We start from the raw sequence: 22491 nt of genomic DNA, 5'->3' as shown, positions 1-22491 counted from the left end.
CATTTATGGCCATGACTGTACCCTTCCTGTCCTGCATTGATCATAACAGAGAACAATCAAACCACAATTCATTTATCATATGTAAGAAAACAGAAATGGAAAAATAGATGCACAGAGAAGCATTATGTGTATGACTGTGTGCATGGGTCATATTACTATTCGTATTGTCAACAGTAAAATACCCACAAATTGTGAAATAATGCATTGAACAGCCATGATTTTCCTTCTGACCTATTGCATTCCCTATGGATAAACGTTTATATGTTGTAGAGAGGAATTTACATCTGACAGGCAGGGTGGACATTAGGACCCTGAGGAGGATGTACTCTCTGCAGGACTGAGCTAAAACAAACAGCTGAGTGAGAGGAGAGAGAAGGGAGGGAGATACAGAGAGAGTGAGTGAGGCAGATACAGGGGAGAGGGGGAGACTGGAGGCTGTAGGAAGGCAACAGCAGGAGAGGAGGAGGACATCACAGGGGGTAGATACACCACAGGCTGAGAGAGAATGTAAAGGAGCTGGCAGCCTCTCACCTCCCCCATTCATACAAATCTCTCTATCATCCTGCCTGCAGTAAGCATGAGAAGGATCAGGGCTAATGCCATCGCCATCCTGACTGTAGCCTGGATACTGGGCACCTTCTACTACCTATGGCAAGACAACAAACCTCATCCTGCAACATCCAGCAAATCACCAGGCAGAAGCCGGGCAGCAGTGAGGCAGGAAGGGCACAGAGAGGACAGGACCAGCCCTGGGGCTGTAAGTATCAGCACCTTATCATGTATACCCATCAAGGGGAGGGGGATTGAGGACTGGTCCCTTGGTCTCTGAACAAGGATTCCTTTACTGACTGGCTGTAATAGACCTATTCCCTTAATGTACAGTAAAACCATAACCTCTCAGCTGCTGGATTAGACATGCAGATGTATTCTGGTACTGTAGCCTCATCTTTCATATCTAGTACATAAAGTCTCCTCCATAGAGTAACTTCTCACTGTATATCAGGTAGCTGATGACTCCTTATCTATGAAACTTATTGCCATTCCTTAATTACCCTTGACAGCCAGGCCACATATTATGCCATGTTTTTGGAATCATTCTCCGGATAGGATGACCATTAATAAGACCCTGATCGGGCCTTCTGCGAGAAAGATCTGTTAACTAGTTTACATTGATTCTTGCTCCCAGGACAGATGACTTTATCTTAGCACAGTTTCTCTTTACTCTGGATCAATGACTTATAAGTTTCCCCATATTAACTGACATTTACATTTCTGGTTTTGAACCTGTGGCTTTCCAACTATTGCAAAACTACAACTCCTAACATGCCGTGACTGCCGCAGGTTGTCAAAGTATGCTGGGAGTGGCAGTAGTGCTGCTACAGTTGGAGAACCACAGGTTCAAGAGTATTGATGTACAACATGGTATCTTGATAGAACCACCTAAAATAGATAAATGTATTTACTTTATCTTGGCACAGTTTCTTTCTTTTTTTTTTTTACATTTGATATCCATTCATTATAATGGCTTACCAGCCACAAACTGTCATGGGATGCTGGGAGTGCTGGTTCCGCAACAGTAAGAGAACCTCAATATAGAATCTTTACCATTCTAATATACTTGTTAATTTAGATTTGTTTACCTTCTTGTCACTAGTGTTTCTATAGTAATAAGAAGAGGTATACCTGGCACTGCCACTTCACACACCTAATGGGACCCCTTAAATGTGACACACTATTGCAGCTGCTCTGTAAATGCACTGGTAGTGGTGCTAAACTTGTGAAAGATACAGTTCAATGTATATATAGGTAATTGTAGAAAGTAGACAAGGGCACTCACCACATTGTTTGCTTCATCTCTGCTTTTTTCACACGGGTACAGAGACTTATGTGCATAGGGGATAAGATGTCAGATCGCCGCAGTGCCGCTGCTGGGGACCCCCGGGATCCCCGCTGCGGCACCCCGCTATCATTACTGCACAGAGCGAGTTTGCTCTTTGCGTAATGACGGGCGATACAGGGGACGGAGCCGCGTGATGTCATGGCTCCGCCCCTCGTGACATCACGGCCCGTCCCCTTAATGCAAGTCTATGGCAGGGGGCGTGACGACCGCCGCACCCCTTCCCATAGACTTGTATTGAAAGGGGCGGGTCGTGACGTCACGAAGGGCGTAGCCATGACGTAACGATGCTCCGGGCCCTGTATTGCGGGTCATTACGTGCAGAGCGAACTCGCTCTGCGCAGTAATGATAGCGGGGTGCCGCAGCAGCAATCCCTGGGGTCCCCAGCAGTGGGACCCGGCGATCTGACATCTTATCCCCTATCCTTTTGGATAGGGGGATAAGATGTCTAGAGGCGGAGTACCCCTTTAAGAAGCGCATGTAGCACGAGACGGTTCCGTAGCCCATACTCACCTCCTTCCTCTGTCATCCCCCGGCACCTATGTCTCTGTACCCGTGTGAATAAAAGCAGAGATGAAGCAAACAACGTGGTGAGTGCCCTTGTCTACTTTCTACAATTACCTATATACTAGTGTTTCTATGTTGCCATTGTTGAACTGCTTTTGTTGCTTTTACATATGTGCAGTAGACAGAGTATTCTATAATATTCTTGCCTCTATGTAAATAATCTATGTGTGATATGCTATACCAGATCACATCTAGTAACAATTCTTCAAGATGTTTTTTCGGACGTTCAGAACCACGTTGCTGCTTGTATTTAATGTTACAGTGGGAGCTGCATTTTTGGATTGTGGAACAAATTCACACTGAAATTTACCATATTCTTTTGTTATCTATTGTTTACATGGCTCCAACATACTTTTCACAACTAAAAAGAGACTTAAAGGAGTACTCCACTGGAATATATTTATTTTTAAATCAACTGCCAGAAAGTTAAACAGATTTTTAAATTACTTCTATTAAAAAAAGCTTAATCCTTCCAGTATTTATCAGCTGCTGTATGATCCACAGGAAGTTCTTTTCTTTTTGAATTTCCTTTCTGCCTGACCACAGTGCTCTCTGCTGACACCTCTGTCTATTTTAAGAAGTGTCCAGAATAATAGCAAATCCCCATAGAAAACTGCACTGGACAGTTCATGACACGGACAGAGGTGTCAGCAGAGAGCACTGTGGTCAGACAGAAAGGAAATTCAAAAAGAAAAGAACTTCATGTGGATCATACAGCAGCTAATAAGTACTGGAAGGATTAAGATTTTTTTTAATGGAAGTAATTTACAAATCTTTTTAACTTTCTGGCACCAGATGATTGAATTTTTTTTCTTCCAGTGTAGTACTCCTTTTAAATGTCAGTACAACAATAGTGAGGTGCAGAGCCCCGCATCGGGATTGGGATCCCATGGGTCCCGCAGGGTCCAATAAAAACCTTGCAGGTGGTAATGAGGTTGTTGCTGGCAGGAGTGGATTGTTACAGAACATACATTATAGTGGGTCTTGCAAAATCCTGTGCAGTCCTTTAAAACTCTGAAAGGCCACAGGGGGCTGATGAAATGGACTAAAGGAGTAATGAAATAACGTGGGGGGTAATGAAATAGCACAGGGAGTAATGAAATGACATGTGGTGTACTATCACCAAAAGCTGTGACAAAATGTTTGAGGGAGCGGGCAGAATTGGACACTAGTGTTGCAGGAGCAGGAGGAAGTGGAACACACACCTTGCGGGAGCGTGCAGTAATAGAAATCTAGTGGGAACGGGTGGGAGCGAGATTAAGAAAATAGTTTGAGACAGCCTTCTCAATAGTACTCTTTTTTTTATTCTCCAAACAGCAATAAATGGAGTCTATGCATGCTATAGAATACTGTGTCAATTTTGCTTTGGAAACCACAGGAGTTCTTAGACCATTACCATTATCATTATATAACATGTTATTAGGTAATTTTAAGGGGTTATCCAACATAAGGTGACTTCAGTACGTACCTGCCAGACAGTAATGGACATGCTTGGGAAGGATCTGAGCTTGTCATGGGGCTAAATGGTTGTGTTGTGAGTCCACCAAAAGGCTGCTGCTTTGTTTTTGTGAAATGGCTATTTCCTTTTGGAGTTCTTTCCCTCTAATCACAAGTCCCAGAATCCCTTGTTTGTAAGTGTGATAAAAGACAAAAAACACACAAAAAAATCTCATAGATTTCTCATTGCTCATAGTCATATAGAGTCACTATCTGAAACAATGCGTCTCCATATATCGGCCAACGCGTTTCTGACAATATGTCAAATGTCTTCCTCAGGGGCAGGAAAGGAGACAGTTACCTACATAAGATATAAATTATTGCATGTACTTAATAGCAAAGAGATATTTATATATATCATGAAAAAAAAAAGAGAGTAGCTGATACAGTAGCGACTTAGGTTATTAATGTGCACAAAAGTTTTTTTGGCACAATAAGCACTAGGTGAGCAGTCCGGTCTGTAGACCTGTTATGCTTCTGCGTCCGTGCTCGTCTCATGCGCAGTAGCCGGCACAACTGCACAGCTCCCCGCTATCGCGGGTTTATGCATGAGACGAGCACTGACGTAGAAGCCTCAGGTCTACAGACCGGACCACATGAGGGGACTCCTGCTCACCTAGTGCTTATTGTGCCAATAAACTTTTGTGCACATTAATAACCTAAGTCGCTACTGTATCAGCTACTGTTTTTTTTTTTGTTCATGATATATATAAATATCTCTTTGTTTATTAAGTACATGCAATAATTTATATCTTATGTAGGTCACTGTCTCCTTTCATGGCCCGGAGGAAGACATTTGACATATTGTCAGAAATGCGTCGGGCGATATATGGAGATGCATTGTTTCAGATAGTGACTCTTTCTATAGGACTATGAGCAATGAGAAATCTATGACTTTAACAGTTGTCTGTATTGCTTCGAATGGAAGGTATCATCATTACCTACATTGTTTCTACACTTATACTCATGTTATTTTGTGTATTTTAATGCATAACGAGTAAAAGCTAGGTTTTAATTCCCTCCCCCATATTCTATTGTATTTATTGAGACTGGGAGCACTGCATGTGAAAGGTGTTAAGATACCTGATTTATCTATTATTTTCTAAGTTTTGAAGTCTACATAGTAATACCTACAACACATCCCCAAAAATGAGTCATCTTCAGGCTATTGTTTCTTATAGTACATGTGGCTACTGTAAATGCATGTCTCTAAATGTCGTAAATAGAGCAGAAGATCAGAATATTTACAATAGAAAGTATATTTACAATTAGAAAAAATAAACAGAAAATTAAAAAGAATGGGGGAGATTTATCAAAAGCTGTGCAGAGGAAGAGTGGTGCAGTTGCCCATAGCAACCAATCAGATTGCTTCTTTCATTTTCCAGAGGCCTCTAAAGAGGCCTGTGGAAAATGAAAGAAGCAATCTGATTGGTTACGATGGGCAACTACACCACTCTTCCTCTGCCCAGGTTTTGATAAATCTCCCCAAATATGTTTCAGTATCTGGCTCTAATTGGCAAAAAAATAATAATGCTGTAATGAGGCTGTATTGATCTCCTGTATTAAGGATCATTGATCCTGACCTTCCTTCCATCTTATGTAAAAGAAGATTTTTTATTTACCAGATTTGCGACTTGAATATCCAACATTAGATACCACATGAGAGTAGGGAATGTTTTATTAGCCCTATCATGTAGTTAGTATATACTTTATATGCTGGGTAAGAAAAATCCTGCTACTATGGAATTGTATCCTCTTCCCATTCAGGTGGCAGGCTTGGGTCATTCTGGAGATATGTGGGGGTGGATAGTTTTTAATCTCTGTGTGTACATGCTGATATTATGTGTTCCAGTATCCATGGCAGCCAGTGTTCGAGAAATGTGATTGTACGTCTCCTGGCTTTTTATGAAATCTGGTGCGGACTTCGCAGCGGAAAGCAGACATACATTGAAACCTGAAGAACAGTTAACCTCAATTGTTATTACTCTTTATGATGGATGACCTCTAAAATGTGATGAATGTACACTCGAGTCCTTTTAAGAAAAGATATGTGACACACAAGTTTCTATGGCAAAGCATTCGTTTCTTGATTTAATCTCTTACCACAGCCTTTAGCATGTAGCGTTGTAGACTACTCTTTTGATAAAACCTTTTGTTAAATAGCTTTATGTCATGTAGTACAATAGATCCAGTGACCTGTGTGTTCGCGGGGTGGAAAATATACCACTTTTATATTGATGTTAGAAAAGGCCATGAGATTTGATTGATTTATTGATGTACTGTGTCGTCATAGTGCCCGTAGGGTATATTAACATGGAAGTTAGAATTCCTGGAATGTCATCGATGTCCATTTAAATGTGCATAATATAATTTAAAGAACCTCAATTTTCTTCATTAGAATTATGTGAACTACAGCTTAAAGACTTTGTTTCTTCATAAAACACCTCAATTGTGATTATGGGTGTAATCACTTTCACCCCATAGCACTATTTGTCTAAAAACACTTTAAATAAGGAAACGTATCAAAACTGCACATAGTTTGAACTGACCCCAACCCACTTAGGAGTAAAGTTGTCCGAACTTTTTTGTAAAATGTATAACACTGCCTAAGAGCTGTAAAGCCCTGTATAACACTGCTACACTGCTACCTAGAAGTGTAATGAAGTAGTTTAAAATGTATTAAGGTTAAGTTAATGTCCCAGTTACATGCGGTAACCCATGGTAACTACCAGCTTGTTGAAAGACTCATAGTGTCTGTCAGAGAAAGGGCACAGCTTAAGTATGTTCAGGTGGTGGTGTATATCCCTTTGGTAATGATTCATGTCAGGTCAGGGCCGGCCTTAGGTGTTCAGGCGCCCAGTGCAAGCTAACCTTGTGCCCCCCCCCCCCCCCCCCCCCCCGTGGCCTGCCCCCAATATTATTTTAAGGATAAGTTATAGATTGCGGGGGGCCCGAGCATTAGGTCCCCCGCTATCTCCTGCACAGAGTCCTGGCAGTCGACTGGAAGAGGGGGCATGCCGAACCCCGCACGGAGTGCCGGCCGACACGGCCCTCCATGTACCCCATAGACATACCTGGAGGGGGGGTGCCTTCCTGCGGGGTACAGACGTCAGCTTCCAGCAAGCTGCCGGGGCATGTGCCGGAGATCGCGGCGGGGGGGGGGGAGGTTGGGTACTGCTGAGACCCCCACCGATCACCTCAATTGAAGGGGGTTCTCCAGCTGTTGGAAAGCTAAAACTCCCATTATGTCTGAGGCATGTCTGAGCCTCAGGCATTATGGGAGTTGTAGTTTTGTAACAGCTGGAGAGACACAGATTGGGCACTGTTTTACCCATCATCACTGCAGAACTTACAAGTGACTACAGCTCTGATGGGACAGTCAGGAGAGTTCACAATGATATCAGTGATCTGAGTGACATCTTCTGACTTGAGTGATATCTTCTCTGTTATTTTCTCTGTTCTCTGGTCCAGAGACCAGGTCTTCCTCCAGCTCCATCTTCTCTCCAGAGTCGGACATCCAGACATCGTTGGCTCCTCACTTTGTCAGCAGATTCTCATCCTCTGCATGAAGACAGTAATCATTATAACCTTGCCAGAAAGTGTACCCTAAATGAAATACTGCCAGAAAGTGTACCCTAAATGAAATACTGCCCCACACTGTACCCTAAATATAATATTGCCCCACACTGTACCCTAAATATAATACTGCTATACACTGTACCCTGAATAGAATCCTGCCACACACTGTACCCTGAATATAATTCTGACATACATGCATACACATCATATATACATATACACCCCCTCTTATCCTCTGTGTCCTCATCACCCCCAAAAAACCCCGCCAAACCCCTCCTCATCACTACTATAACCCCCCCTCTTCTCATCACCCCCATAACCCCCCCTGCACCTCTCATCCCCTCCATAACCCCCCTGCACCTCTCATAATCCCCATAACCCCCCCTGCACCTTTCATTACCCCCTCCTGCACCTCATCACCTTCATAACCCCCCTCTCCTCATGACCTCCATAACCCCCCACACCTCTCATCACCCCCATAACCCCCCCTGCACCTCTCATCACCCCCATAGCCCCCCCGCACCTCTCATCGCCCCCCATAACCCCTCCTGCACCTCATCACCCCCATAACCCCCCCTGCACCTATCACCCCCATAAACTCCCCTGCACCTCTTATCACCTCCACATAGCCCCCCCCCACCTGCAAGTTCACTTACCCTGCCGGGGATCGGTGCAGCGGCGTGAGGCTGCATCTGCTCCTGTCACTGCACGGGGGAGGAAATCTCACATCACACCATGGAGGACGCAGCTCTGCATTACACAAGCAGATAGAGCAGGGGGAGAGCGAGGATGTACACAGCCCCTCCCCCCCCTGCTCTGTCTCCAGAGGATGTACACAGCCCCTCCCCCCTGCGCTGTCTCCAGAGGACATCAGACATCATCTACCACGGGAGGTTTCAAATTTGCACGGGGAAAGGAAAACACAGAGCGGGGGGAAGGGGAGGGGACGTACGTGCACAGCTCCTCCTCCCCTCCCCCTGCTCTGTCTTGGGAGGACATAAGTTTGCACGGTCAAAATAAGCCACAGCAGGGGAGAGAGGACGTACATGCACAGCTCCCCATCTCCCTAATGACTGTGTAATGTGTAATGGACTGGCCCTGCAATGACTAAGAACCGGACGGTTCGAAACGCATCAGCGTTTCTACCCAGCTTTTAACCCTACTTTTTCTTTATCATGTGGATTTTTGCTTTTTTAATGATTTGATTTAAAGTTTGGACTTTTATCTGTATTTTGGGAGCTGGAGTTCTGCACTTTTGATCTTGATTTTGGTCTCATTCTGCCAAGATGCGGATATTCACTCCATGCTCCGTGACCACTACCATCATATATCTACAAGGCGGTGAGCTGTTTTTTTTCTATATTTCTATATATTTTTTTTTTATATTTGACTGGCCCTGCAATGATTCTTAACCGTGTCCTAGAAATAGGTTTTAAAAAAAAAAAAAAAAAATGAGATGTGTCGGCCGCCCGGCGCCCCTGTTGCTATGGCGCCCTGTGCGGCCGCACAGCTCGCACACCCCAAAGGCCGGCCCTGTGTCAGGTTGGAATACCGGATGTTAAAATTTTGTCATCATGTACTCCAATGATGCTGCTGCTTCTGCCTCTTACAAAAGTAGCGCTGGCTGAGGAAGTGGGGAGCAAAGAGTAGACGCCTGGTCGCCAAGTGTTTGCTTTTATAAAGCCATGGAACGCTGACTGTGTAGCTTCTCCCTATAAAAATCCAATTTAGCCTCGTTCTCACAAGCTGTAAAAAATCCCCCCCATTCTGTTTTTTTTACTGAGGTATCCAGTAGTCCTCTTTTTCCTTCATGCATTCATTCCTTCATTCATCCTCCATACTTGACAGCTTTTCCAAGGGTCCAGCAGGTTCTGCCATCGTCCCATACTGCCATGGTTGGTTATCATAGTTGTCATCTTTCCCTTCGACAGATTCCATCTTCAAATCCATCTTAGGTCCCACTTCCTCCTCATCCATCTCCTTAAGAGGAAAAGCCATACTGCCGCCAGCCCGATATAAATTTTGCTCCGTTGCTTTCTGGATCATCACTGTGAGCGCTTGCTCCAGAAGTAATATCAGCATCATAACATCACAAATTTCACTGTTGTCATTGCTGATAATTTGTTACCTCTTTGTAAGGCTGGAGCATGCGATAGGTGTCTTTGAATAGCTTTGTTGAAAGTCACAAATGCTCCAAAAGGGGTCAGTTTTCTGCATTTCGTAATCTGTCATCTCTTTGCGCTGCTGGCACAGGTGGTCCAACATGTGTAATGTTGAGTTCCACTGTGTTGGAACATTGTAAAAGGGGCAATGTTGAGGAATACCATTTTGGTGCTGTAGGTCTAAGAGGGCATGTTTTAAGATATAAGAATGGCTAAACGGCCGTAGCCCAGGGTAAAAACACCCTATCTATACAACCCCTAAAAAACATAACTTTTACTGTATTACTTTTAAAAAGTATATTTCCTAGACAATTTGTTTAAAATTGCCAGAACAAAACAAGTTGTTTGGATTAACCGTATTTTAGAGTTAAAGGGGTACTCCGGTGGAATATTTTTTTTTTTTTTTTTTTTTTAAATCAACTGGTGCCAGAAAGTTAAACAGATTTGTAAATTACTTCTATTAAAAAATCTTAATCATTCTAGTACTTATTAGCTGCTGAATACTACAGAGGAAATTGTTTTCTTTTTGGAACACAGAGCTCTCTGCTGACATCATGACCACAGTGCTCTCTGCTGACATCTCTGTCCATTTTAAGAACTGTCCAGAGTAGAAGAAAATCCCCATAGCAAACATATGCTGCTCTGAACAGTTCCTAAAATGGACAGAGATGTCAGCAGAGAGCACTGTGGTCATGATGTCAGCAGAGAGCTCTGTGTTCCAAAAAGAAAAGAATTTCCTCTGTAGTATTCAGCAGATAATAAGTACTAGAAGAATTAAGATTTTTTAATAGAAGTAATTTACAAATCTGTTTAACTTTCTGGCACCAGTTGATAAAAAATAAAAATAAAAAATAAAAAGTTTTCCACGGGAGTACCCCTTTAACACTCCATTGACTGAAGCAATGCTTGTTTGTTCTGGAAATCACTTAAAATGTCACTCTATTTCCAGCCTCTACATGTTTTGCCGTTACAACAGCGTTCTCAAGAGGCAATAGAGAATGCTGTTGTAACGGCGAAACATGTAGAGGCTGGCAATAGAGTGACATTTTAAGTCATTTCCAGAACAAACAAGCATTATAGTGGCAACTGCAGTGCCGTGCATCACAGTCAATGGAGTTAACTCTAAAACACAGCTAATCCAGACATCTTGTCTTGTTCTGGCATCAGTTTTAAACCACTTGTCTGGGAAGTATCCTTTTAAACAGTTAAATTTTAGGGGTTGTATAGATGTTTTTTTTTTTACCCCGGGCTATGGCCCTGGGGTTCGGTTAGTATATTAAGGGCCCCTTACAGCCCTTGGGTAGCGGAGTTTAGTAATGTCGTGTCATCTAGATGCAGCCACAATGTTTGTGCCGTTATTGTTGACCACTTTTTCCACTCTATGAGCAGAGAGCCAGTGTGGAACTTCCTGCTCCAGACATGGAAGCAACTCCTCCTCTGTGGGGCATTTTTCACCCAGGCTTAGCAGTTTTAATGCAGCATGGTGGCACTAGACTTTGCACCGATCAAAGGAGAGAGGAGGAAGATAACCTATCTTCCTGGAATTGTGGGACTTCTCGACTGTCCCACGCAGCCTTGTGATATTACATGCTCTTAGGTAGAGATGTATCTCCTACACTCAGACCCAGCCCACGGCTTACTTTCTGTTTGCAGAGACTGCACTGTGCCACTTTTTCTGAATCTGGCAAAGTAGAAAACAATTACCACACAGCAGAATACTGGACAGGTACACCACCTGAGTGTGCCACTTATCTAGAAGGCTTTTTTCTCGTGCCTACAGATACAGCAACATTGCCATCAGCTGCCCCTTAGCTGATCATACTAGCAGGCCTACATCTTGTACATTTGACAGATGTTCTGTCCCTACTTTTGCTTTTCACTTCATTACTAACAGTACCACTACCCTACTGATTGAAACACATCACCTCCTCATGACCTGGTGTCAACATCCTGTCCAAAACGACGACATCATGATCCAACTCCTTCTCATCGTCCTACCACATTAGCATGAACTTCTGATGTCTGATCATAGGTTCTTTGCTTCTTCTCAGAATATCCACCATGATGCCTAACAAAATCACCACCACCTGTTCCACAAGTGTAGGCATAGGCAACCTTCGGCACTGCAGATGTTTTGGACTTCATCTCCCATAAGGCTTTTACAACCAAAATGCTACCAAAGTTATCATGGAAGATGTAATCTAAAATATCTGCAGTGCAGAAGGTTGCCTACGCCTGCTCTAGTGCTATGCTCAGCCAGCTTCAACCTCCACCACCTCTGCAACACTATCCAACTGCCACCAACATGCTTACTGGCAGAGGACATGGCTGGGGTGTTCTTTCCTCTACCTTGTCCTTGTCTAACCATTCTTTTACCAGACTTTTTTTTTTAAATGTGTCTGTATGTAAGAAGTGGTATGAAAGTCAGTGTGAATGATGCCATTGTGTGTGATGATTCTGAGGATGTGGAATCACTGTGGGTAGAATTACAAAAGGAGGGAAATGCTGAAAAAAATAATATTTGGTGTAATCTACAGACCCCCTAATATCACTGAAGAGATAGAAGGTCGGCTGCATAAACAAATAGAGAGGGCCGCCCGGTCAGGTACAGTGGTAATAATGGGAGATTTTATATATCCAGATATAGATTGGGGTTGGGCGTTGGCTAAAACTACAAAGGGGCGACAATTCCTAAATTAATTGCAGGATAATTTTATGGGCCAGTTTGTGGAGGACCCAACTAGAAGTGATGCCTTGTTGGATCTGATCATTTCCAACAACGCAGAGCTGGTTGGTAATGTAACTGTGCGAGAAAACCTTGGTAATAGCGACCACAATATAGTTACTTTTGACTTAAAATGTAGAAAACAAAGACAGACGGGGAAGGCAAAAACATATAACTTTAAAAAGGCAAACTTCCCTGGGCTGAGAGCTGCACTTTTTTGGGACATCTTTAAATCAACTCTAAATAACTAAACAGCTAAATATATACCAAAGGGGAACAAATATAGACGATTAAAACTAAATCCTACATTGTTGACAAATGATGTTAAAAGAGCAATAAACAATAAAAAAATTGCTTTCAAAAAATACAAATCTGATGGGTCAGCTATAATATTTAAACAGTACAAGGAGCTTAATAAAATCTGTAAAAAATTAATAAAAACAGCAAAAATTCAAAATGAGAGTCAGGTGGCCAAAGAAAGCAAAACTAACTTTAAATATTTTTTTAGATATATAAATGCAAAAAAAACAACGACAGAGCATGAAGAACCCCTTAATAATAATAATGGGGAGGTTGTCACGGGTGATCAAGAGAAGGCGGAGCTCTTGAAGGGGTTCTTTAGTTCTGTATATACTAGGGAAGAAGGAGAAGCTGACATTGGACAGGTCAGTGCTGGTAACACATCATGTAATGTACTGAACTGGCTTAATGTAGAGATGGTACAAGGTAAGTTAAGTAATATAAATGTAAGCAAATCTCCAGGGCCAAGAGTTCTTAGAGAACTAAGTTCAGTAATATCTTTATCCCTGTTCATGAATACATAGGGGATAATTGTATTATAAGTGATAGCCAGCATGGGTTTACTAAGGATAGAAGTTGTCAAACCAATCTAATTTGCTTTCATGAAGAAGTGAGTAGAAGCATTGACAGAGGAATGGCTGTGGATATAGTGTTTCTGGATTTTGCTAAAGCGTTTGATACTGTCCCTCATAGATGTCTGACAGGTAAGTTAAGGTATTTGGGTTTGGAAACTTTAGTTTGTAACTGGATTGAACACTGGCTCATGGATCGTACCCAGAGAGTGGTGGTCAATGATTCGTACTCTGATTGGTCCCCGGTTATTAGTGGTGTACCCCAAGGTTCAGTACTGGGCCTGCTGTCGTTTAATTTATTTATCAATGATAAAGAGGATGGCATTAACAGCTCTGTTTCTATATTTGCAGATGACACCAAGCTTTGTAGCACGGTACAGTCTTTAGAGGATGTGTATAGGTTACAAGAGGACTTGGATAGACTAAGGGGGAGATTTATCAAAGGATTTAGACTGGTTTTTCTTGTCTAAATTTGTCGCACAGAAAGTCGCAGTCTAAATATGTGTGACTTTTCTGCAACTTTTGCTCTAGAGGATTTTTAGAACATGATGCATGCTAGTCTATTTTAGACTGAAATGCATTGGAAAATGCATTGGTGCTGAATTTATCAAAAGCGACTTTTCAGCGACAAGTCGCATAGGCTGAAAGTACGCCAAAATGTCAGACCATGTTGGAGCAGGTTTAAATATAGACTAAACCATAGATCATGCAGTCTGTGCACAGAATTTATCAAGAGCTGTGCGCCATTTGATAAATTAGGCGCACAATAGACCAGCCAAACACTCTGTAGTTTGGTCTATATTGATGCGGGACATAGACAACTTTGATAAATATCCCCCTAAGTGTCTTAGGGGGGATTAAACTGGCAGAGTCACTGGTAGAGAAGGATCTGGGTGTACTTGTAGATCACAGACTACAGAATAGCATGCAATGTCAGGCTGCTGCTTCCAAGGCCGGCAGTATATTGTCATGTATAAAAAGAGGCATGGACTCAAGGGACAGGGACATAATACTCCCCCTTTATAAAGCATTGGTACGGCCTCACCTGGATTATGCTGTTCAGTTTTGGGCACCAGTCCATAAAAGGGACACTGTGGAGCTGGAAAGGGTGCAGAGACGCGCAACTAAACTAATATGGGGCATGGAACATCTTAGTTATGAGGAGCGATTAAAGGAGTTACAGTTGTTTAGTCTTGAGAAGAGACGTTTAAGGGGGGATATGATAAATGTATATAAGTATATTAATGGCCCATACAAAAAATATGGAGAAAAGCTGTTCCAGGTTAACCCCCCCCCCCCCCCCAAAGGACGAGGGGGCACTCTGTCCGTCTGGAGAAGAAAAGGTTTAGTCTCAAGGGGCGACACGCCTTCTTTACCATAAGAACTGTGAACTTATGGAACAGTCTACCTCAGGAACTGGTCACAGCAGGAAAATTTAACAGCTTTAAAACAGGGTTAGATACATTCCTGGAACAAAATAACATTAATGCTTATGAAGAAATATAAAATCCCATCCCTTCCCCAATATCGTACCACACCCCTACCCTTCAATTCCCTGGTTGAACTTGATGGACGTATGTCTTTTTTCAACCGTATTAACTATGTAAAATAACCTGTTAACGACCAAGGACATGTATACACATCCTTGTGCCGTTAACAGTGTATAGCGCGGGCTCCCGACTCGAGCCCATGTCATACTGGCTGGCCTCCAGCTGATTCTTGTAGCTGGGGGCTGCCATTAAAAGCCGACATGTAGTGGCCAGCTATGAACCCTTTAGATTGCCACTGTCAAAGCTTACAGCGGCATCTAAAGGGACCTTTGAACACTCCCTGGTGGTCCATTGGGTTGGATCGCCCCCGCCCCCTACAGCGCAATCGTGGTGGTGGTGGGGGGTAATTCACTGTGGAGGTAGCCGGAGGGCTTACCTTTCCTCCGGCTCTGGTCCCAGCTCTGAGATTGATAAAGCCTGTCTGAACCAGGCTTTATCAATCAAGCGCAGAGCCCACAGATCAATATATTTCTATGGAACTGCATTGATCTGTGTGAGGAATCTAATGATTCCTCCTAAAAGTGTTATAGGGTAGCTCCCACCATCCTATTTTTTTTTCTGTCCCTGCCTATTGCCAATCTATCCCTAACCCCCTCCCTGCTTTTAATTTTTATTTTTACTATATTAAAAATGCCTTTTGTCTGCCTGGCAGTGTGCTCACTACCAGGCAGACTTCCCCAGCAGGCACCACGTCACTGATGCCTGCTGGGGGGGACTTCCCCCCTTAGTTCATCTACACAGGGTGCCTCCAGCTGTTTCATCACTACAACTCCCAGCTTGCCCTGACATCTATTGGCTGTCAGGGCATGCTGGGAGTTGTAGTATTGAAACAGCTGGAGGCACCCTGTGTAGATAAACTATTAGTTACATGCGGCGCTAGCCCGTCCCCTCCGTCTCCCTCCCCCCCCCCCCCCCGCGCCATACCCCGTTCCCTCCATCACAACCCCAGAGTGCGGCAGCGGGCGTGCAGGGACGCCGGCAACGAGGCGGCGACGAGGCAGGGAGCGAGCACAGGCTGAATGAAAAAGGACCGATGCCCAGCCGCATCGGTCCTTTTTCAGGCGTGACATCACGCCAGGCTGCAGCCGGCCACTAGTGGCCGGTTTTCAAATGTAAATTAAACAATTTTAATAAAAAATAAATAAATAATAAAAGTATATTAGAGATATGTTGTAGTACATAAGTACTACAACATATCAAAAAATAAAGTTGGTGACAGTGCCCATTTAATTAAGCGTAAAAAAAAGTTTAATAAAAGTTAAAAAAAAAAAAAAAAAACACCCATTAACCCCTTCCATATTAAAAGTTTAAATCACCCCCCTTTTTCCAAATTCCATATAAAAATATATAAACATAATAAAAATAAATACACACACTAAGGAGACCAATATATGGAGGGTAAATTATAGATAATTCACTTATAGGCTGCCAACAGGCAACCCAAAAAGACCCTGTTTTCCCATATACCAAAATCATATGATTAAAAGTGCAATCTTTATTAATTTGTATCCGCACATGTGAGATTAAAACATACAAGTGCCGTGTTGTTCTATTAATAAATATGTATCCTGACCATCCGGTCTAATACCAAGTACACCAATCTGATATAGTGCAGGTGCCTGCAGATACACCACCATTTGTGGACTTAGGACATCGGCAATTTAAAATCAATGTGGAACGGCCCCCCCGACATGTTTCACTCAAGAGGCAAATGGGCACTAAGTTCCAAAACGTCGTGCAGGGGGTTATAAAACCTCCCCTCATGATGTCACAGGAAGCGGTCATGTCCATGCAAAATTATATTATCCAATGTGTTATCTATACTATTGATCGGTGGCTCGATTGAACAATAAGAATTTCTTATTCCTACCACCAATCAAATCCAATTTATCCTTGTCCAATAAGGAACTACCATTATTGATTGACATTCTGTTTGACCAATGATCCTATTTGGGATCAGTGGTGACGTGGTCCGCTAAGAATACCTGCACAACCTAATAGACTTCCACCTGATATCAGCAGATAGATGGTTCCTTTTGCGCATGTGCGGTCCCCTGACGGCCGCTCTGTCAGTTCCAGCTGCGCGTTGTTGCATGCGGCGGGACTTAGACTGAATAAGAGATGCGCAGTGAAGGTGTGCCAACACTTAGAACAATGTTCCAAGTGTTGTGCATCACTCAATGTGTCAGATCCTGAACGAATGATAGATGTGCAGGCAGAATGCGCTATCACCTAGAATCAGAAACAGAGAGTAAGTGATTAGTGGGTGTACTCCGGATGTGCGATGAAGATGCGCAATTACTTAGAATCAACAGCACTAGGTACATATGGTAAGTATACAATTCTTTCACCTCTTAGGGCATTTAATTCCTTTATATTGGGTAAGTATATAGAATTCCCCTGTACCTATTAAACTCTATGAATGACATTAATGACTTGTGTTTCTTATTTATCTTAAGTAATCCACTAAAAGGAAAAGAGGGTGAATTAATATTAGTGTAATTTTGTCAAAATGATGTGGGGATTTTTTTTTAAACAATCACCCACAGGACCCATCCAACAAATTTTATCCGAATCTTATCAGGATGTATCTATGAAATCTATAAAGGGACATTTCAATTCATATAAATGTTGGAATATTTTATCATATGTGCACAGATATCTGTGTGCACATATGAATGAGCAAGAATTAGTTTTCACACACACACATATATATATATATATATATATATATATATATATATACATACACAGATATCAAATTACACAATTCCCTATGGCTCATAAGGCAAAGATGTCAGGATACAAATAGTATTAATCGATTTCTGTAGGAATATCATTATTAACATGATTGTCAGGTTCCTATATGAAGGCACTGAAGGTAAACCCCTCATTTAACCCTTGAGGGGACAATGATCCAAGTTTATGAATCCACTTTGCCTCTTCGGGTAAAAGTTTTTTGTCCAAATTTCCATGTCTTGAACCAAGTCGTAGTTTGGCCATTCCAAAGAAACTAAGGCTAGACCAGTCACCTCCCTATTCTGACTAGAAATGTCTCCCCAAAGCAGTGTCTGCCCTCGTATGGATCGTACTTATATGTAGGGAGATCCTCCTTCTAAATTGTTGTATTGTCTTCCCAACATAAATCTGAGGGCATCCACATTGGGCAATGTATACAATTCCCATTGTTTGGTAATTTATGAATTCCCTAATTTCATACTTGCGTCCATCAATTGGATTGACAAATTCTTTTGTTCTGGGGACCATTTGGCAGAAGGAACAGTTGCCACACAGGTAGGATCCAATGATGGTGGATCTTAACCATGTCCTACATGTGGTTTCCGCAAAGTGACTTTTCACTAGATGTTCCCTAATGTTTCTTCCCCGTCTATATGTTACTTACGGATATGAAGTGAGCACTTCTCTTAAATCTTGATCCGCAAGAAGGATCGGCCAAAATTGTCTCAATACGTTTATCACTTGACTGTTGTGCCTATACATCTCACAATTTTCTTGTTTGATGGGGTCTCCATTCCTCTCTTCAAAACGAGTAGGTCACTTCTCGGTGTATCCCTGGCCCTTGAAAATGCCCTATGTAGGACCTTTTTGGGGTACCCTCTCGATAGAAATCTTTCGTATAGTATTTTGCTTTCTTCCAAGAAGGCCTCGTTTGGAGAACAATTCCGCCTGGCTCTCAAATATTGTCCTACTGGAATCCCTCTCTTAAGGGCCATTGGATGGTGACTTACCCATTGTAGAAAACTATTTCTTGAAGTTGGTTTTCTGAAAATCCTTGTTTGGATGCTGCCACTCGAATCCAGGGAAATTCTTAGGTCCAAAAATTAAGAGTGTCAGTGTGTATCTCGTGTGAATTGCATACCAATATTGTTGTGATTAAGTGCCGTGACCAATTCCTGAAATAAAGTGACTGTGCCATTCCAAAATAACAAAACATTATCAATAAAGCACCCCCAAAATAAAATGTGACTTGCGTACTTTTGCAAGGTGTCAGAAAAAACTATAGTGTCTTCCCACCACCCTAAAAAGAGGATTGCGAAATTGGGTGCACATGCTGTCCCCATAGCGATGCCTTTACATTATAAATAAAAATGACCATCAAATGTGAAATAATTATGAGTGAGAAGAAAGTGAAGAAGAGATAAATTCATTGGGACATGTGTATTGTGTACCCCTGGTGGACAAAAAATACTGTACTGCCTCCAAACCAAGTTTGTGTTTAATGTGTGTTTATAACGCCTCCACATCAAGGCTCGCTATAAAAGTTTGAGGCAGAAAGGTAATTTCCTGGAGTCGAGTGACAGCATCCCCTGTGTCTTAATATAGGAGGGTAACACAGATACAAATGGTGCCAAGATTTGATTCACAAATAGGCTGATTCCTTCTGTCAAGCTCTCATTCCCTGAAACTATTGCAAGTCCAGGGATGGGGGTCCTCTGTTTATGAATCTTGGGTAATGCGTATAGGGTTGCCAAAACAGGTTTGGGATTAAACATTACTCTAAACTCGTTATCCGTAATTAAGGAATTGGCCTTAGCTTCTGTCAAAATTACCTTAAGCTCCGACATGTAGCCCTCAATTGGATTACTATCCAATTTTTTGTAAAATGAGTTTCTTGACCAACCTCAATGCCATGTCCTTATAATCCTCCTCATTCATTATCACAATGTTTCCTCCTTTATCGAAGGGTTTCATGATGATCTCTTGATTTTGTTCCAATTCTTTCAGTGCCCTACACTCAGCTGTTATGTTACCTTGTGTGGTATGGTTCTTTATTTTCACCAGTTCTTCCGCAACCATCTCCACAAAGGTTTGGATGTTATTATACTGACTAAACGGGGGTGTCAGTTTTGATTTGGGTCTCATATCAGAGAATGGCGGATCCAATCTCCTTATCCTGTCTCATTTTCCTCCAGGAAACCCACCAGATCAGAGAGAGCCCCTCTCTTTACGTTCAGCTGTGAATGATGGATTGGATTCCCTACTTTTATGCATTTTGTGAAATGCTAGCTTCCCTGCAAAAAGGTTGATATCTTTAATCCACATAAAGGAATCATAATGTGGTGTAGAATCGTACGTTAACCCTTTCTTCAATATATCCAATTGTGATGGGGTATGTTCACAGGAGGACAGATTGATTACTTGCATCTCATCTTTCAATGTCTCGACTGGGCGGGATAGGCCCATTTTTCTCGATCTTGGAGCTGTATTCCTCCCCCTAAAAAAGTAGCAGGTGTAGGTATGCCCATTTGTCCTGTAGTCATAATTGGGGCGGCCGTGGTCATCACCGGTTGTTGAGCTAAAGGTGCAAAATGGGCCGAGGAGGAGTAGGCAGGCATAGAAGAAGATGATGAAACCCCTCCTGTATTCTGTCCCTCCATGTTTCTTTGGATCGCTTTGGGGTGATATGGTGGTTGAAGATGAGATAACCCACTATATAGCTGGTTAGAAGAAGGGATACCTATCGGTACTGGCCCAGATGCCTGTTAATATTGGCCCAGGTATCGTGCAGGAGGATTCTTAGAATAAGGGCGTCTATTATAATTCTTCCGTTTGTTCTTATATCTTGGTTTGATATTTGGATTGGGTGGCCGTGCTGACCCATTGGATATGTCTCTGATTCAGAAATATCTGTATATAAATTAGGGAAATTGGTTTGTGGTCTTTTGATATAAATTTGACCCGTGTCAAAATCCCTCTTATCCCTGATAGATTTATTGTGTTTCCTTTCTATTATATCTGACTGGAAGTTCTATATGTGTTTCTGTAATCTTTCTTCCAGATTATTAAATTCTGGATTATTTTTAAAGATCTGAATCTCATCAATCTGGCTCTCCAGTTGTGCACTTATGTTCACGAAGGCTTTTATCTCGTATGTTACTAAATAATCAAGCATACGCAGATAATTCTCAGTTAAGAGCTAATGCCAACCTTGTATAAGGCTACACACGGCTATTAGCCATTTATATCGCTGCTTTCAAGCTGACGGCAGCGTCTAAAAGGACATTTAACCCCTTAAGGACCATGGACGTACGCGTACGTCTAAGCATTCTGGTATTTAAGGATCAAGGGCGTACGTCCGTGGGAATTTTGGTCCCTGCCACGCGCCGGGCGGGGACCGAACGGGGGTGACTGCTGATATCGATCAGCTAGCTGTCACCCCGCGCAAATGCCCAGGGGGGTCATCAGACCCCCCCCCCCCCATGTCGGCGATCACCGCAAATCACAAGTGAATTCACACTTGCGATTTGCGGCTATTCCAGGTCATACGGGTCTATGGTGACCCGGTGACCCGGAATATAACAGGGATTGCCGTTGTCCAAGACACCCACGATCCCCCTGAACTGATAGGAGTGAGGTGGCAGGGGTGCCACCCCTCCTATCCCTGCTATTGGTGGTCTAGACGCGACCACCAGTAGCAGATCGGGGGCGGAGGGCTTTACTTTCGGTTTCCCCGTTCTGCCCACCCACAATAGGCGGGGCAGAACGGGGAACCGACAGAGGACCGGCGCCGACATCCACTTACCCCGCTGGCAAGGCTGTGGGCGACCATCGGGGGAGGAGATCGGAGTCCGGCGATGTCGTGCGGCAGGTTCCCTGGATCCGACGGAAACCGGTAAGTTGCCTAGCAACATCTGGAGGGTACAGTTTGAGGCCACTATACGGTGGTCTCTAAGCTGTAACCCTTCAGATGTTGCAAAACAACAACTCCCAGCATGCCCAGACAGCTGTTTGGGCATGCAAGGATTTTTAGTTTTGCAACAGCTGGAGGGCCCCAGTTTGGAGATCACTGGCAGTGATCTCTAACTGTTGCCCTCCAGATGTTGCAAAACTGCAACTCCTAGCATGCCCAAAGAGCAGTTTACTGTCTGGGCATGCTGGGATCTGTAGTTTTGCAACAGCTGGAGGTCCACAGTTTGGAGATCTCTAAATTGTAGCCCTACAGATGTTACAAAACTGCAAATCCCAGCATGTTCAAACAGCTGTCTCGCCATGCTGGGAGTTGTAGTTGCGTACCTCCAGCTGTTGCATAACTACATCTCCCAGCATGCTGGGAGTTGTAGTTTTGCAACAGCTGGAGGCACACTGGCTGGTAAATACTGAGTTAGGTAACAGAACCTAACTGAAGGTTTTCCAACCAGTGTGCCTCCAGCTGTTGCAAAAGTGCAACTCCCAGCATGCACTGTCTGTCAGTGCATGCTGGGAGTTGTAGTTTTGAAACAGCTGGAGGTTTGCCCCCCCCTCCCATGTGAACGTACAGGGTACATTCACACGGGCAGGTTTACAGTGAGTTTCCTGCTTCAAGTATGAGCTGCCGCAAATTTTTCGCCGCAGCGCATACTCCTAGCGGTAAGCTCACTGTAAACCGCCGCCAGTGTGAATGTACCCTAAAAACACTACACTACACTACCACAAAATAAAGGGTAAAACACTACATATACACCCCCTTATACTGCCCCCCCCCCAATAAAAATGAAAAATGTATTGTACGGCAGTGTTTCCAAAACGGAGCCTCCAGCTGTTGCAAAACAACAACTCCCATCATTTCTGGACAGCCACTGACTGTCCAGGCATGCTGGGAGTCTAGCAAAAGCTGGAGGCACCCTGTTTGGGAATCACTGG

At 43.1% G+C, this 22491-nt stretch overlaps 1 protein-coding gene across 1 annotated transcript in view; it reads left to right on the top strand.

Moving 5' to 3' along the window:
* The first annotated feature begins 386 nt into the window (after positions 1 to 386).
* GALNT16 (polypeptide N-acetylgalactosaminyltransferase 16) overlaps positions 387 to 22491 on the top strand; it is a 250697-nt gene continuing 228592 nt past the window's right edge. The window contains exon 1 of the mRNA XM_056547334.1: positions 387 to 757. Within this exon, the coding sequence (XP_056403309.1) occupies positions 578 to 757 (180 nt within the window). The 5' untranslated portion in view covers positions 387 to 577. The remainder of the gene's footprint in view (positions 758 to 22491) is intronic.

The sequence above is a fragment of the Hyla sarda genome, chromosome 11, assembly GCF_029499605.1.
Source record: "Hyla sarda isolate aHylSar1 chromosome 11, aHylSar1.hap1, whole genome shotgun sequence".
In the NCBI taxonomy this organism is placed as follows: domain Eukaryota; kingdom Metazoa; phylum Chordata; class Amphibia; order Anura; family Hylidae; genus Hyla; species Hyla sarda.
Note: the sequence above shows the minus strand (reverse complement) of the source record. Positions and strands in the feature narration are given on the sequence as shown.